This window comes from Octopus sinensis, linkage group LG1 (assembly GCF_006345805.1).
Source record: "Octopus sinensis linkage group LG1, ASM634580v1, whole genome shotgun sequence".
NCBI classification, from domain to species: Eukaryota; Metazoa; Mollusca; class Cephalopoda; order Octopoda; family Octopodidae; genus Octopus; species Octopus sinensis.
In genome coordinates this window covers 165,057,802-165,076,884 of record NC_042997.1, presented here as the reverse complement: position 1 = coordinate 165,076,884, position 19,083 = coordinate 165,057,802, and the positions used below count along the sequence as shown (strand labels likewise).

Below are 19,083 nucleotides of genomic sequence, written 5' to 3'. Positions count from 1 at the left end.
TTACTGATAGTATGGCTAAAAAAAAAGCTGTTGCTGTAAGCATCTCTAATATCAACAACAAGGCGGTCGAGTAATGTTTGAGGAAGATTAGGCTGCAGTTTATTGCAGTTTAAGCGGCTGCTCGCACAACCACTACAATCCCTGTCTTTACATCAAAACAGGTTTCTTGTCATCCAAACGCATATATAATAGCCTAGAGCTTTACAACAACCTCAACTTTCCGCTTATTATTATTTTTGGTCCGTCAAGGTGGTGAGCTGGCAGAAACGTTAGCACATCGGGCGAAATGCTTAGCGGTATTTTGTCTGCCGCTACGTTCTGAGTTCAAATTCCGCCGAGGTCGACTTTGCCTTTCATCCTTTCGGGGGTCGATAAATTAAGTACCAGTTACGCACTGGAGTCGCTGTAATCGACTTAATCCGTTTGTCTGTCCTTGTTCGTCCTAACCATATAGTTCCGGGTTCAGTCCCACTACGTGGCACCTTGGACAAGTGTCTTCTACTATAGCCTCGGGCCGACCAAAGCCTTGAAAGTGGATTTGGTAGACAGAATCTGAAAGAAGTCCGTCGTGTATATGTATATGCTTGTTTGTGTGTTTGTACCCCCACCATCGCTTGACAATCGATGTTGGTGTTTTTATGTCCCCCGTAACTTAGCGATTCAGCAAAAGAAACCGATAGAATAGGTACTAGGCTAGCGTAGAATAAGTTCTGGGGTCGATTTGTTCGACTAAAAGACGGTGCTCCAGCATGGCCGCAGTCAAATGACTGAAACAAAGAAAAGAATATAAAGAATTATATAGTTATATAAGTATTAGATATATGTTCTGTGCATTGTATTTCATAAATTATATGCATTATGTATTATTAATTTAATTTCCTTATATATATATATATATATATATATATATATAATATATATATATATACTGTGTATTATATAAATAGAATATATATATATTCTTTTACTTGTTTCAGTCACTTTGACTGTGACCATGCTGGAGCACCGCCTTTTAGTCGAAGAAATCTACCCTGAACTTATTTATTGTAAGCTTGGTACTTATTCTATCAGTCATTTTTGCCAAACCGATATATATATATATATATATATATTATATATATAATATATATATATATATATATATATACTGTGTATTATATAAATAGAATATATATATATATCTTATATGATATACAAATATATGTAGATTACTATATTACAAATGATATATATATATATATATACAATTATACACAAGATATTATTTAACATCCTTTAATTATGATACAATTAGAATTCGGCTCAAGTTGTAAAATATTTTGTTCCGAAAAAATATCTCAATAAAAATTAGTTACAGGAAATCTACCGAAGAAAAGGGTTTGTTTGGAGTTTGGAATTTTTCGTTTTTCGTAATAAATTGGGTGTTGTTGTTTTGTTTGTTATTGGCGGTATTGTTGTGGTGTTAGCAGTGATGGTGTTTGGGGTTATTTTGATGGTGATGCCGGTGGTTTCATTGCGTTTGTTTGTTTTTGTTTTGTTTTAATTTTGAAATTACTTTAATACATTATTATTGTATTGTTAATTACAACATACATTTTCGTGCGTCCAGAAAGAGGAGTGAGAAAGAGAGAGAGAGAGAGAGAGGGAGGGGGAGAAAGAGCGAGGGACGGGGGAGAGTAGAGAAACAGAGATTGACAAAGGTAGAGGGAGAGGACTGAAAGAAAAAGGAGAGAGTAAGGAAGAAAAAAAGAGGGGGGTAGGGCGGAGGAATAATTTCACTCCAAGGCTTAATGGAGCAGTAGAAACTAGAAAGAAGTGCATACAGCTACTGTCACACATGTATGTACGCGGACCCCACCGCCACACATACGAGCATAATGGCATAATGACATACAACACAGTACCTACGTATGCATACAACAAATAGATAATAGATAGGTACATACATACATACATGCATACACACCTAATGCATACATCATGCATTCATCCATCCATCCATCCATCCATCCATCCATACATACATCCATCCATACATACATACATACATACATACATATACATACATACATGCATACATACACACATACATGCATGCATGCATGAATACATACATACATACGCACGTACATACATGCATACACACATGCATATACATGTGTGCGTGTGTGCATAAACACACAATCATATATAGACGATTATACATACAAACATACATACAAATCTACATATATAGACGTAGATAACTGTATACATAGAACTAAGTAGACATTTTATATATATATATATAATATATATATATATAAATAATATATATATATATATATATATATATTATATATATATAATAAATATTAGGGAATAATCCAAATTACAGGGAAAAAAATCAGATTTAGGATTAAATCCAATTTTATAGTAAAATATTAATAAAATATTATTAGAGACAAAACCACTATTTTGCAAAACAAACAAGGAAACTTAATCAATACATAAAATTTTAATAAATAGTCAAAAAACCGCCACTACAATCGTTTCTGTCTTGATCGACATCTTCAGTGGACTTCCAATAGTCAGTTTCAAAAATTATGAATAATTTCACTCCAAGGCTTAATGGAGCAGTAGAAACTAGAAAGAAGTGCATACAGCTACTGTCACACATGTATGTACGCGGACCCCACCGCCACACATACGAGCATAATGGCATAATGACATACACACATGTACCTACGTATGCATACACACATAATAGATAGATAGATAGGTACATACATACATACATGCATACACACATACATGCATACATACATGCATTCATCCATCCATCCATCCATCCATCCATACATATTTCCAACTGACTTATTGGAAGTCCACCTGAAGATTGTCGATCAAGACAAGAAACGATTGTATGGCGGTTTTTTTGACTATTTATAAATTTATGTATTGATAAGTCTTCCTTGTTTGTTTTGCAAAATAGTGGTTTTGTCTCTAATAATATTTTATATATAATATATATATATATATATATATATATATATATATATATATATATATTATATAATATATTATATGTATTATATATATATATATATAGATAGATACATAGATAGATAGATAGATAGATAGATAGATAGATAGATAGAAGATAGATAGATAGAATGATAGATAGATGATAGATAGATAGATAGATAGATAGATAGATAGATATACAGACACACACGCACATACAAAACGATGTAATATATATATATAATATATATATATATATATATATATATATATATATATACATACATACTACATACACATCTACATACATAGAAGTAGGTAAATACGGTCGTAAATCCATCCACGTCGACATACATAGTTCTAAAGCATATGATGAAGTAACTCCTTCATTGTTTTGCCTGCCTAAATTCCAGGGATGGAGCTTTGTTTCTTTCTTCTCTACAGGAAGAATTCAAGTAATTATGAGGCATACAAACGCACAGATAAATACACAGATACAACCTTGCATACATGCATACATACTTACACACATACATACACACATACATACGTACATAGAAACGCGAACAAACACGGTTATATTCATGTATACACGTACACGCACACACACACACACACACACATGAATATATATAGTCAATCACATGCGCAGAAATGAATAAATACATTATACAGTGATACGTGTGCAAATATGCGGGGGTGGGGGTGCAAATATGCGGGGTGGTGTATATGTATAAATATAAAATTATAAAATTTATATAAACAGCAGTTTGCATACATACATACATAATACATACATACATACATACATACATACATACATACATACATACATACATACATACATACATACATACATACATACACGAACATGCTTGATAAATTGGTTAATATCGACACACATGCTAATAAGCTTTAACCAAAAATTATAACTTTATGAAGAGCAAAAATTTCTTAACGTTAATTCTTTACAATGAATAACCCAAACACCAGAAACTCGAACTCAGTACGATGGACCATGGTATGGATGTGTTGTTCTCTATACAAACATACATGTTTAACGGCATTTCATCCGTTTTTACGGTATGAGTTCAAATTCCGCTTGAAAGCGACTTTTTCTTTCATCCTTTCGGGGTCGATAAAATAAGTACCAGTTGAGCACTGAGGTCGCTGTAATCTCTGAGATTTGCTAGCATTGTGCCAAAATTTGAAATCAGTATTAGGCCGACAAGTTGGTAGAATCATTATCGCGCCAGAAAAAATGCTTAGCAGCATTCCTTCTGGATTTACATTTTGAGTTCAGATCCTTTTCATCTTAAATATAATAAATTCATAATAGAACATACATACATGTACAAATACGTAGAACATATCTCATCTGTAAATATTCTGACAATAGATTCAAAATAATACAGTCGAACACTTAGGAAGCTCATTTATATATTGTCTATAGGATTTTGAGGAGTATATTGAGATAAGGAGTCAAATAAAAGGTTGGAGAATAAGTAGAAAAGAGATAGAGAGGAAATGGAGGTGTAAGGAGTTAAAGAAAAATATTAAAATGGAAACATACACAAGACAAAAGAACAAGGTCTGTATGCATGGCACTGTCGTTTACGACGACGAGTGATCCAGTTGATCCGATCAACGGAACAACATACATGTAGAATTAACGTGCAAGTGGTTCACCACTCCACAGATACGCGTACTCTTAACGTAGTTCTCAAGGAGATTCAGAGTGACACACAATGTGACAAGACTGGCCTTTTGAAATACAGATACAACTCGTTTTTTTTTCCAGCTGAGTAAACTGGAGCAACGAGAAATAAAGGGTCTTGCTCAAGGACACAGCACATAGCAAGCAATTGAACTCCCGACCTTACAATCGTGAGCCGAATGCCCTAACCACGGAGTCACGCGCCTTTACGAGTAATATTTGTTGCGTTGATATGTTCTCTTTGGAATCAAATGGGTCGGTGGGCCCCGAGTTCTCTTCTGATCAGTTTTATTATCGGGATTGATTCCTTTAGCTTTCACTTCTTCACAGGCACTCTTACGCAGTGAGGGTTCATGCGCGGAATTGACCCCGAATTTTGTTTCCGAGCCCTAGAATGAGCTCCCACCTACCTCCTTTCCAGTGGTCTTGCTGCACGCTATACATTAATCCAGAATTTTTAAGTCCGCGCGCTATTTCTAGGTAGTGGTTGACTTTCGGTTGAATCCATCTGTCCTTTTAAAATGCATCACTTTTATTCTGTGGTTTCTAGCAACCCTTCTCACCAAGCAAGCTTAGTGGGGGGAACTGGTTTAGTCCTCGACGACTGAGCATGCAGCAGGTTATACCAGACTACATTTTTCCAATAGGACTCATGAGTGACCTGACATAATTATTAATTAAATTTAACTAAAATATCAGAATTGTCTCTCTCTAGCCTTTCTTTATCAGAATTGATCACTAAATAATGATTATTTCTCCTAACCAGGGGTGGGATTTTAATTCATTAACTCTTTTTTTAGTTCACTATATTAAGTATGCTAACACTGACATTTATGTTCTGGTTTTTATGCAGAATGTATCTCTGGGTATTTTTACTTACATCATTTTCCACTTATAGATATTTTACAGGAGATGAAATGGATATGTTGTAGATTTTTGTCATGTTTTCTCCACAATCGAATAAACTAGGAAAATGAAATGTCTTCAGGTAAAATCGAAACTGGGCTTCAAATTCTATTGGCCAGAGACTTGTATCTTACTTTACGGTCCATCTTCCAGTTGCCAAATATTGCTTAGGTTCCTTTTGACTAAACATATGCTTTATACATTAGATTCGGTTTAACAAATTTTTTTTTAATCACAAAATTGAAATTAAAAACTAATATTCAATAAAGGGCGTTAAAACCGTAATATGAACTGTCTTTTTTCGATACATCTTTAATACAGAAATAAATTGTGTCAATAGAATGAATGCTCATAATTCAATGTAACCCTCCAAAGATTATTACCTCATATGACGCCAGTGTTTGCATAATGAACAGAGGAGCGAACTTAACAGTAAGGAGTTGTGTTTTCTCAAAAAATCATTAAATTTCATTTCAAATTTATACAACTAGCGTTTAACAAAGTTGATCTAATCCCAAAATAGCTTCGAGTCACTTGACTTTTTGCAGAAGCAATCACAAAACCATTCCACTTTGTTTCTGTAATCAATAATTATTTTCTTTTGACTAAAGACTAGGTTAATCTTTTGTAATTAAGAAATGTTAGTTGACGAAATAAACTAAGTGGGGCATGAAAAGCGTCTGACACAATAGCTTGTGTTATTTAGTTATATCTCTTAACGTTCTGAGTTCAAATCCTGCCAAGATCAACTTTGCATTTCATTCTTCTGTATTTGATAAAACAAAGGTCCAGTCACTTACTGGATTCCCTAGGATCGACTTAATCCTCACTCGAAACTTGTGCCTGTTGTTATTATTATTATTATTATTATTGTTATTATTATTATTATTGTTGTTGTTTTTGCTGTTGCTATTATTATTACTACTATTATTATTGAGTGAGAGAGCAGTGCATGCTATCAAAGTGACACTGGGGTAAAATATACGAAGCCCAGTATACCCATCATGACTACCCGTCTGATAAGATAAGGGTACCCTAGTCACATGCATCACAACCATATGTGCGCGACATGGTGATCTCATATCAAGATAAACAGCACATGACCTCGCAGGTGGGGTTCAGTTAGAATATTCTTCTGGTCGAGTAACCTATCCTGCTCAAGAGGTCCCCGAATAGGGGTTGTTTAAGGATGTTGAACCCATGTTTCCAGAGGTGAATTATTCAAACTCCCAAGAATCCCTCTCAACACATATCTATGATGCTCCCCCACTTCTTCTGCTCGTGATCAGAGATGCACATATCGTCAGCCACTAAGGGACATGGTCAACTGGTTAAGGTCAAACAACTGACAAGCAAATCTGTGGTATTGAGCAGAATATTTTCTGTAGCCCATCTTTTTATTATTATTATTATTCCGTAGTTTTATTTTTATAGCGCGCTTTCACTTCACTACCGAGTGCAGCTCTGTGTGCCTTGGGTATGTGTTGTGATTTGTTGTGATGCTCTGATGGTTATTGTATGGAAAGTGTTCTCCGTAGGATGTGTGCAGTGCATAGTAGTGCAATTTTCTGTATGTTATATGTGTTTGTAAGTCCTGGTGTTTTTGTTATGTATTTGTCTAAATATTTTTTTATCATGCCTAATGCACCTACTATGATAGGAATTGTTTCTGTTTTTAGATTCCACATTCTGTTTACCTCTATTTCCAGGTCTTTGTATTTTGAGAGTTTCTCCATTTCTTTTAGAGACACGTTGTCATCTGCCGGTATTGATACATCAATTAGAAAGCATTTTTTTTCTTCATGATCTCTAACAACTATATCTGGTCTGTTGGCCTTAATTTCTCTATCTGTGTGTATCGGCATATCCCAGAGTATGGTTGCTTTCTCGTTTTCTGTGACCTTTTCTGGTGTGTGCCTATACCATCTTTTTTCTGTTGTTATTCCATAATGTTGGCATAGCTTCCAGTGTATATAGGCCCCAACTCTGTCGTGTCTGTGAATATATTCCTTCTTAGCCAGGACTGGGCAGCCAGAGATCATATGATTTATCGTTTCTTATCATCTCCACATATTCTGCAGTTACTTGTAATATTTTTTTTCATTACATGTTTTTGGTAATTTCTGGTGGGGAGGCTTTGGTCTTGTGCTGCAATTAAAAATCCTTCTGTCTCTGCTTTGAGTCCTGAGCTTCTCAACCATTGCTGGAATTTTTCTTTGTCTATTTCTTTTGCATTTAGTTTAGTCCAGTATTTGCCATGAAGGGGCTTTTCTTGCCATCGTTTTATCATGGTTCGTTGCTGTTCTATTTTTAGTTTGGATTTCATATGTTTTATAGCTTTTGTTGTTTCTTCATCTTCTTCTTCTTCATATTTGTTAGGTAGTATGATTTCTTGTTTGTATTTGTCAGCTTCCTTAAATACTGAGAACAGTTTTTTGTTTTGCTCGTGTTTTGCCGCTATTTGTATCAGTTTTCCTTCCTTCTGAAGTAGATATTTTTGCAGTCCTATGGTGGTTATTTTATAGTAGTTTTCCAGCTGTATAAGGCCTCTACCACCTTCTATACGTTGTATATATAGCCTTTCTATGTCAGATTTTGGGTGATGCATCCTAGATCCTGTCATTATTTTTCTTGTTTTCCTATCTATTTTGGTTAGTTCATTTAGTGTCCAGTTAAGGATATTGTAGCTGTAACTTATAACTGGGACGGCTAAAGTGTTGATACCTATTATCTTGTTTTTAGCATTGAGCTCTGTTTTCAATATTGATCTAACTCGTCTATAATATTCTTTTTTTATTTTCTCTTTCATTTGTGTGTGTTGTGTCTTATCTAGTTCATGGATTCCTAAGTATTTGTAAGTTTGGCTTTGGTCTAATTCATTATTATTATTATTATTATTATTATTATTATTATTATTATTATTATTATTATTATTATTATTATTATTAAGACGTCGCGATGTTGTTGATTGAAGATATTGTGTCTACTGGGGGTTTGTACTGTCTGTCAAATCACAAGGACCTCAGACAGATAGCATTTTACTCAATATGCGCGCAGTTCCAAGTAATGCCGATTTTTCTAATACGCCTAGATTGTAGGGTATTTCTAAAGCGTCCATATGTTTTTTTTTAGATTGGGTGGTATTAAACCCAATGTTCCGATGACAATAGGGTCAACCTTTATGTTTGACTCTCGTAGCTGCCACATTTTAGCGATTTCAATTCTCAGGTCCCCATATTTATCAATTTTTCTCTTTCCTTTATGATAATATGTTGATCTCCATATTTCATTTACGCACAATGGATTAGACTGTTCGAAAAATTCCTAATATCGTACTACAATTAACCTTAGATGCCAAGAACCTTCCTAAATATTCTAGTAGCCCCTAATAATAATACTATTTCCTGAAGCCACACTAGGTATTATGCCTATTTCCTCTATTCATTTGTTAAAATCTTTAAGAATAGTTCCTAATGCACCTATAACTGCAGGAATACATTTATCTGCACTTTCCATAGTCTTTGTAACTGAATGGCTAGGTACTGGTACTTTGTTATTTTCTCTATACCTCTCATATTGACTTTTTCATCATTTGAGACTCTAAAGTCAATTATCTAGTACTTTCTATTTTCTTTGTCTACCACTACTAAATCAGGCTTTTTAGCTTCTATTACATTGTCAGTCTGAATGTTAAAACCCCACATCTGGTATTTCTTACTTTCTACTATTTTACTAGATTCATGTTCATACCACTTATCAGTATGATCAAATCTTAGCTTTCTACATAGCTCTCAGTGAATTATTCTCCTTAGATTGTTATGTTTTTTCTTGCATGGTTTCTGTGTCACAATTCTACATTCACTTACTATATGAGTAACACTTCCCTCTTTATATTTACATAAACCACATTGAGAATCTACCTGACTTTTGTCTATCTTTTTTACACTTAGTCCTCAATGCTATATCTTGTGCTGCTACTAACAAAATTATCATCATCATCATCATTATTATTATTATTATTATTATTATTATTATTATTATTATTATTATTATGTCCTTCGGCATTTCGTTGTCGTACTGACGCTACTGGATTGCTATATAACAATTTGTATCCCACACACTTGTGCATTAAGCACTTTTCTTATGGTTCCTGAAACTCCAAGCAAACAAGTTTTCTATAAAGTCAGAAAATTCACCTCAATATCTAACATTTTCAACCAAATATTTAAACCTCTTGCCACTGATTTTACGTCTCTTGCTACAACTGGGATAATAACTTTTTCGGCGATTCGAAATTATACATATTTGTACATTAGGTTTTAGCATATTTATATTTTTGCACGCTCTTTGTCTCTCACTTTAGTATCAAATGGGCAAGTAACACCGATTTGAAATAAACTGTTTCCTCTTTATTGAGTAATACAATAGCTAGGAGTGAATCTTCTGTTTTTCTATCCGTTTAAATCTCCGTTTCATACAGCACCTATATATGGTCGTCTTCAAGGATGTGTTCTGCCTTATGGCTACAGCATTTTCCGGCATGCTCAAATCCAAACATTTTACAAATTCTGCAATATATATATATATATACTTGAGGCAACTTTTTCATGTCTCCAGTTTCAATGTACAAGCATCTTACTTTTAGAGACTAAATGCACAACAATATATTAGCTTTCACGATACAACTTACAGGCATCCAATGCGTTTTCCTTCTCTATAATCTTTCTGGTATCTCATTCTGATTGCTTAATTCTACGCTAGAATCAAACACCTTGATCCTTTTTCTTCAAAATTTCCTTTAGTCATCGGAATGATTTCTCATCTTCGCAGTCTTCATTATTTTGCGAAAAGCTTTCCATGTAAGCTGTTTGTTTCTAACTTTGAGGACTTCATTTGTATTTCTTCTAATATTCCTTCTTGTCGCACTATCACAGTCAGTAATATACTTGCTCAAACTCTCTACTTCTAAACACCTACACTATCTTATACTCTTATCTCGCGTCTTCCATCTTTTCTGTTGAAATATAATCTGTTAAAATCTACCTATAGACTTAACACTGTAGACTGCCACCAATTTGCATATCTCTCTCTCTCTCATCTCAATTATTTTGGAATGGTTGAACTGTTAAAGTGATCGTAAAAATATTTTGCAGTACGTAGTTCAAATCCTGTCGAGGTCAAATTCGCCTTTCATCCTTTCGGAGCCGATAAAATTAAGTACCATTCCAATATCGAGGGCAATGGATTAGCGGAATCATCAGAGCGTCGGACATAATGCCTTGCAGTATTTCTTTTCATTCTTTATTTTCTGAGTTCAACTGCCACAGTGTCAAGTTTGTCTTTCTACCAGCGGGATCGATAAAATAAAAGTACAAATGAAGTACTGAAATTGATGGTGTCCCTAAACCCCACTCCATAATATTGCTACCTTTATATCAAAATAAGAAACAATTAGTATTAAAGAAAGCATTATTACTGTTGATGTTATTATTATTAGTGTTAAGGCAGTAAGGTGGCAGATTCATTAGCACGCCAGGTAAAATTCTTAGCGGCATTTTGTCTGTCTTTATGTTCTGAATTCAAATTCCACCGAGGTCGACATTCATTCTTTCGGGGTCGATGTAATCGAGTTATCCCTCCCTCAGAATTGTTGGCCTTGTGCCAAAATTTTAAATCATCATCATCATCATCATTATTATTATTATTATTATTATTATTATTATTATTATTATTATTATTATTATGTACTTTCGCAGCACTACCGAACACAGCTCTGTGTTCCTTGGGTATGTGCTGCAGTTTGTTCTGGCGTTTTTATTTTTCACTGTATTAAAGCGCTTTACGTAAGATGTGTGCGGTACTTAGTAGCGCTAATTTCTCTATTATTATTATTATTATTATATTATTATTATTATTATTAGTAGTAGTAGTAGTAGTAGTAGTAGTAGTAGTAGTAGTAGTAGTACACAGCAAATGCTTAATTTCATGAAAAAGAATGCATATCTTATGAGACACGCGTAAAAGAGAAGATTTTTGCCATTTTCTGGAATATGTGTATGCCTATCTTTAAAGCTAATCTGTAAATATCTTGAAAAACAGATGAGTGCTGGTAATTTGAAGATGCTCAAAAGAATATCTTCTAATGAATTTCAAAAACCGAGAAAGATTAAGGGAAAAAGATGCATAATATAGTATTTTACATAGAATATAGCCATGTGATACAACAAAATATAACTGATGTTTTAAAGAAAATAATTCAGTTATATCACATCACTATTCTATCGGGCGTAAATCAATATAGTGCCATGAGATAATTTATAGACAAATATTGGTATGGCCATGCTACGATGAATTTTTTTTAATGGTTGAATGAGTATTTGGAAACAGGAATTTCCAAATCAGTATTGACTTCTCCAGTAATGACTTCGATCTAAACAGTAATATTGCCTTTTAAACTTAAAATGTCTGTTGTTTCCGCCTAGGAAATATTTTTGAAACTTTAGAATTAATTAAACAACTGAATTACATAAACTTTCTCAAAAGCTGAACATGAAAGTTGCCGGCAGATCTTTTAAACCGTTTTAATTAACTGACAAAAGACTCGTCTGGCTATTAAAACCAAAAACAAAACTATATCAATAATGATTTTATTGGTAGGAGGTGTGTATTGGAGCTGGTCCATAACCTTTGAAATTTAAATTGTTCCTACTCAAACATATTAAGTAAATTTAACGAATTAATTCTCTTTCATTCTGAGAATGTTAATCATGTTATAAGTCGGGAGTGGTGGAGGGATGGGGCAGTAGAGATGGCAACTAATATGTGTGTTCTACAATACACATTTCAGCTCCTCGTGGTTTCGAGTTCCGATTCTACTCAGTATTAAATATCCTTTCAGGCTCATCTTTACACATCACACACACGTACAAACACACATGCGCGCGCACACACACAAATATATATATATATATATATATATATATATATATATATATATATATTATATATATATATATATATAAACCTGTGTTGATTCATCAGAAGCGATAAATTACAGGACTCAATACAAATGTGTGTGTATGTATATGGATGTATTTGTAAAACCAAACAAAATAGACACAATACACACACACACGCACACATACACACACACACACACACATACACACACACACACACACACATATATAGTGAGAGAGAGCGTTGTTTTATTTGGTTTCCGTTTCTGTGACATAGGGGATAAGAGTGTTATTGCTTTTAGTTAAGAAATAAAGCTCCCAAGTTTGAACCCATTATGGTATTATGTACATATCCAGGAATAAAATACCTGCTGACGATCAGAAAGGAATCAAATCGGAATGCAATGTAGACTAAACAAGAGTAGTTTCATCTCACAAGATGTGTTTAATGTCATTATCACATTAACAACAACTCATCTTAGACTTTTATAATTTCTCAAAAAGTAATGAATTGGCTCTGCTAACTCGCTGCTTCTAGTAGTTGGACGGTAAAAGTGTTGAATAGAATTCCTTGGAGTATTCTCTAAGTTCTAAGTTCACATTCCACCGAGGTCGACTATGCCTTTTATCCTTGCAGTGTCGATAAATAAAGTATCAGCCCTGACCTGGAGTCGATTTGTACTCTTTTTCGCTTGTAGTTTGTTCATATAAACTCTCTCTCTCTCTCTCTCTCTCTCTCTCTCTCTCTCTCTCCTCTCTCCTCTCTTTCTTTCTTTCTTACTCCATCGCCGCGTGTAGGCCACGACAAAATTTGAATTCAGAACGCATAGAGCCAGAACAGATACAGCAAATTCTCTCAGTTCTGCCAATCCGCTGACTTGGAATGGTACACTTTGTTGACCTCGAAAGAATAAAAGCTAAGTTGAACTCAGAGTGAAAATAGTCGAAACAAATACTGCTAGAGTTACAGTCAGAGTTACTTCTTGTCTCGTGCAATAAGTATTCCAGGTTCAGATTCGGGTGTTGGAGCATGCGCCATTGCAGTGTGTCACTGCATCAACTATTTGTTGACCAAAACCAGCCATCAACTATGGCCGACCAACATCAGCCATCACCCTTGCCGGATCCTCAGAGAAGAGAACATGATACGCAGGATCCAACTCAGAAAATCGAGAAACATGACAAAACAGTTTGATCTGAAGCTCTCGAATCATACATGAAGCAAAACGCATACTAGTTTTTTAGTCGTTGGCTTGGTACTAAATTTGACTATTGGCAACCAACAACCATGCGAAGCCTCCTGATACCAAAGGAGTTTCTTGGGTTAAAGCAAAGATCTAGTCTTTCGTTGGCTCCAGGAGAGGCCCCATCTCACCTGTCTCTGACGCAGCTCAGAATGTCGAAGTTGTTAACCGCTTCACTTGTCTCGGCGGTGTGATCTATTGCAGTATTATCTGCGAGTCCGAAGTTTTAAAAAGACACGGATGTGCTGATGCAGTTGTGGACTCACTGAGCAAAGGTGTTTGGTACTGCCGATACCTATGCTGGAGGATAATGGTCTTCGTGCCTCTGGTCCTCCCTGTCTTGCTATATAGTAGCGAGACTTGGGCATTTTCCAGGTTACTTGAGAGCCTGAGCTCCAATCAGTATTACCGCGCAAAAAACTATAATTATGATTTCATCAACAAAACTCCAGTTACGTATAAGCTTGGTAATGTAAAAGAACTATACTGGACTTAGAAATACATCTTAGATAATAAGAAAATGCCATGGGGCAAAATTGGCTTAGAATTAAGAACTAACGAAGGGACTTCTACATAGTCACCTGACCTATAAAAATTACCAACCAAAACTATCTAAAATCACACCCTACTGTTTTAAACAACGACTGTTGCATAATGTGGTAGTGAATTTCTTGTATGTATATATATATATATATATATATATATAAGACGAGGTAGTCACATCTGGAATGATTTTGATCATAAATCTACTCGATCAAGATAGGCTTGGGATTAAACAACATCCAATAACATAAATGCATATCAACGAAGGAGCAGTTACAGAGTTGCTTGACCTGCTAAAGATGGCAACCAAATCTTCTCCAACTCACAGAAGGAAACAATAACTAATATAGATAAAAATATATAGGCGCAGGAGTGGCTGTGTGGTAAGTAGTTTCCTTACCAACCATATGGTTCCGGGTTCAGTCCCACTGCGAGGCACCTTGGGCGAGTGTCATCTACTATAGCCTCGGGCCGACCAAAGCCTTGTGAGTGGATTTGGTGGACGGAAACTGAAAGAGGCCCGTCGTATATGTATATATGTGTATATATATATGTATATGTGTGTGTGTGTGCGCGCGTGTTTGTGCTTGTCCCCAAACATCGCTTGACAACCGATGCTGGTGCGTTTACGTCCCCGTAACTTAGCGGTTCGACAAAAGAGAACGATAGAATAAGTACTAGTCTTTCAAAAGAATAAGTCCTGGGGTCGATTTGCTCGACTACAGGCGGTGCTCCAGCATGGCCGCAGTCAAATGACTGAAACAGGTAAAAGAGTAAAAGAGTAAAAAGAGAGAGTATATCCAGGATATCCATGGTTGGGATACCTATGCTCACAGATCTGTTCAATAAAGAGCCGACACGTGGCTAAAGAACAACAGTTTACTTCGACTTCTCAAACAAACCCCAGGATACATTAGCAGAATTATACTGACCTTTGACCTCAGTGATTCACTCCTCTACATTCAGTTCATTCGATTTACTCCGTCTTGAAATCCTTTTGCTAACATATTCAGGTTATCAGCCGCAAAACAATCTGATTAAATATTTTACAAATCCAACCGGCACCGTCGCTGCCAACGTGTTCATCATGAACACCACCACCACCACCATCATCATCATCATCATCATCATCATCATCACATCATCATCATCATCATCATCATCATCATCATCATCTTCATCATCATCATTGTCATCGTCGTCGTCGGCATTGTCGTCGTGGACGCCGTCGTTGTTATCATCACTACCTCCACCTTCCTCAGTAGCATACCCATCGCCACCTTCATAGTTACCCCCACCATCATCACCACCGCCGCCGCCACCGCCGCCGCCACCGCCGCCGCCGCCGCCACCGCCACCGCAGCCACCACCCCTGTCACCACCATTGCCGCCGCCACCGCCGCCACCACCACCACCACCATCGCTACCATCGTCATCTTCACTACCATTTTCATCGCCGCATTCATCACCAGCAGCTGCTGCACTATTACCGCCGCCGCCATCATCATAGCAGTCACTGCCGTTCATCATTATCGTCATCAATTTCACCACCAACTATCTCCATTGTCACCACCACTACCACCGACGCCGCCGTCACCGTCGCCACCATCACCACCGCCACCACCACCACCACCACCACCGCCACCACCACCACCAACATCACTACCATCATCGTTAGCATCATCATCATCATCATCATCATCATTAGCACTACTCTCATCACAACCATACACGTTGTCGCAACCACCACCACCACCACCACCGCCACCACCACCACCAACATCACTACCATCATCGTTAGCATCATCATCATCATCATCATCATCATCATTAGCACTACTCTCATCACAACCATACACGTTGTCGCAACCACCACCACCACCACTAACACGACACAACAACCATCACCTTCACCATCATAATCATCGTCGTAGTCCTCATCATCACTATCACCATCACACTTATCGTCACGTTCATCATCCCCAACACCACTACCACCACCACGACCATAACCAGCTCCACCACCACGACCATAACCAGCTCCACCACCACCACCATCATCATCATCGTCAATAAATATCATCGTCACTGTCATCACAAAGGTTATTTCAGAACAGACAAATCCTTCATTTCTCGCAAGGTGGAGAGATTACCGTTTTGTCACATTACAACTGAATCCGGTGCTAATCACAAACCATTCCTTCTTATAGAAGAGACATGAGCACAGCTTGGCTGGTGTGACCCCAAATAACCTTTACCTAACGTTGCACCTTCTTAGAAATAATACAACTCAGCAGAATTCTTACTTTAGGAATATATACGTTGCATTTATCCGCCATCAATCTGTTTATTTGTCCGACCGTCTCTCTCTCTCTCTCTCCTCTCTCTCTCCTCTCTCTCTCTCTCTCTCTCTCTCTCTCTCTTTCTCGTTCTCTCTTTGTTTCTTTCTCTCTCTTTCTACTGGAAAATACAAGCACACGCACACACACACACACACACACACATGCATTTATAAAAATAAATACACATATTTATGTATGTACGTTTATATGTATGTATATGTATCTATGTTACAACGAGTCTCTCCACATGCATGCACATGTGTATTAAGAGTAATGTGCGTATGTATAATACATACATATACATACATACACACACACACTCACACACACATCTGTACACATATCTATCTATAGATAGCTAGATATGCATATACACACACACACACACACAACACACACATATATATATATATATGTGGAGTATGTGAAACTAAGGCGACTGAAGAAGGGGAATTTTCCTTGTTTTGTGTGTCCTGTACTCTATTTTTTCGTTGTTTAAAAGAAATGTCCATTTCCTTGTTTTTGTGTTTATGTTTTCGTTTCTCATTGTGTTCGACGTTTTTTTGGTGTCCTGTACCCATATATGTATGTATATATACATGTAGAGGTAGGTACGTACATATATGTATGTATATATGCATATGTTTTATTTATTAATTTATTATATACTAGCAGTATTGCCCGGCGTTGCTCGGGTTTGTAAGGGAAATAACTATATAAGCATTTTTAGAGAGTTACTTCCCTTATATAATAGCAAAAAAATGCATTAAAATGGGAAAAAATGATGGTAAATTTTTTTTTTAATCGTAGACTCATCGTAGACGCGCGCTAATACCCAGAAGGGCTCGATATGAATCACGACTATAAGATACCCGCTTTTGGTTAAACTGCACCGCAAAATGTGGGAGTAGTTAGGAATCTAAATCGTAGGAGACAGACACTCACACAACTTCACTTTTATATATAAAAATATATATATATATATACACACGGTAATCCCTCGCCATAAAACGGTTCACCTATCGTGGTTTATTATTTAAGCTTAAGTCGATTCCTTCGTGGTGTTGTTTTTCATTTACAATAAAATAAATATATACAAATTATAAAAATAAAAAATGCATATACACTACAGTACTGTTTCCACATCGCGGATTTTCACCTTTCACAGGCATACCTCGGCTTAAGTCGTTCTCGATTATAAGTCGGTTTTCACAAATAATATATGAAAAAATAAAAATCAAGTGAACTCATTTTACTCAACTTTACGTCTGTCTGCCACAAATACCGGAATCGTAAAATCACTAGAAAACCGTTAAAAGCACACAGAATCATGTTACTGAACAATAAATAAGAATAAAAGCATATAAAATCATATTGAAATAAGTACAGTAAATGTTAAGATACACACCATAAAGTAGTGTAGCTTAGTGAACGAATTCATGAAATCATGAAATTACCAAATTGCATGTACATATTGGCAAATTTAAAATAATTTAGTTTTTTTTTTACTATTGTGAAATAATAATAACTGAATTTGTTTTTTAATCTTAAAAAAGGCTTTTATTTTACCATGTATTGTCGCAAATCACATTCATAAATAAGTGTCCGTGATGTACGGTAAACACCATCAAATTGTATTCGTAAATTTAGATTACATTTTTTAAAACTGTATTGTATTAAAAAAATGAAAATAATTTGTTTGTAAGATTAAAATAGTTTTTTTATTAACCAGGTATTATTGAAAATGCATTCATAAATAAAGTACAGAACTGGGAATGGTTATTATCGGTTTAGCCAAGAGACAAGTAAATTCGGCCTAGCCTAGCCTAGAGACAAGTTAATTCGACTTAGATAGATAGATATGTAGATAGATGGATAGATAGGTAGGTAGATATGGTGAGTATAAACACTAAACGAAGAGGAAGGAAAGAAATATGCTTAGGATAAAAGATACAACATACAGCACAGAGGAAAGAGGAATGGAAAAACAAAATGAGAGTATGAGAGGAAAGAATTGCGAGTCTATCTATCTATCTATCTATCTATCTATCTATCTATCTATCTATCTATCTATCTATCTATCTATCTATCAATCTCTCTCTCTCTCTCTCTCTCTCTATATATATATATATATATATATATATATAGAGAGAGAGAGAGAGGGGGGGAAATGATATATCATAATATATATATTATATGTATATATATATATATATTACATATAGTTGTCTGTACACACACACACACACACACACACACATACATGTACGAAGTGGTATCAAAAAGTTCTTGGGCTAGTTCAGTAGTGCGCCAACAGATTGCAGCACACGGTTGCAACCATAGTGAGAGTTAGCAGAGACCATCAT

The 19,083-nt window shown here is 35.7% G+C and overlaps 1 protein-coding gene across 1 annotated transcript in view; it reads right to left on the bottom strand.

The window, feature by feature from the left end:
- The window catches only part of LOC115228315 (acidic endochitinase WIN6.2B-like), a 16,701-nt gene extending 796 nt beyond the window's left edge, over positions 1-15,905 (bottom strand). The window contains exons 1-2 of the mRNA XM_029798948.1: positions 15,755-15,905; positions 13,964-14,042 (exon numbers count right to left, since the gene is read on the bottom strand). Of these exons, the coding sequence (XP_029654808.1) occupies positions 13,964-14,042; positions 15,755-15,905 (230 nt within the window). The remainder of the gene's footprint in view (positions 1-13,963; positions 14,043-15,754) is intronic.
- Positions 15,906-19,083: the final 3,178 nt, after the last annotated feature.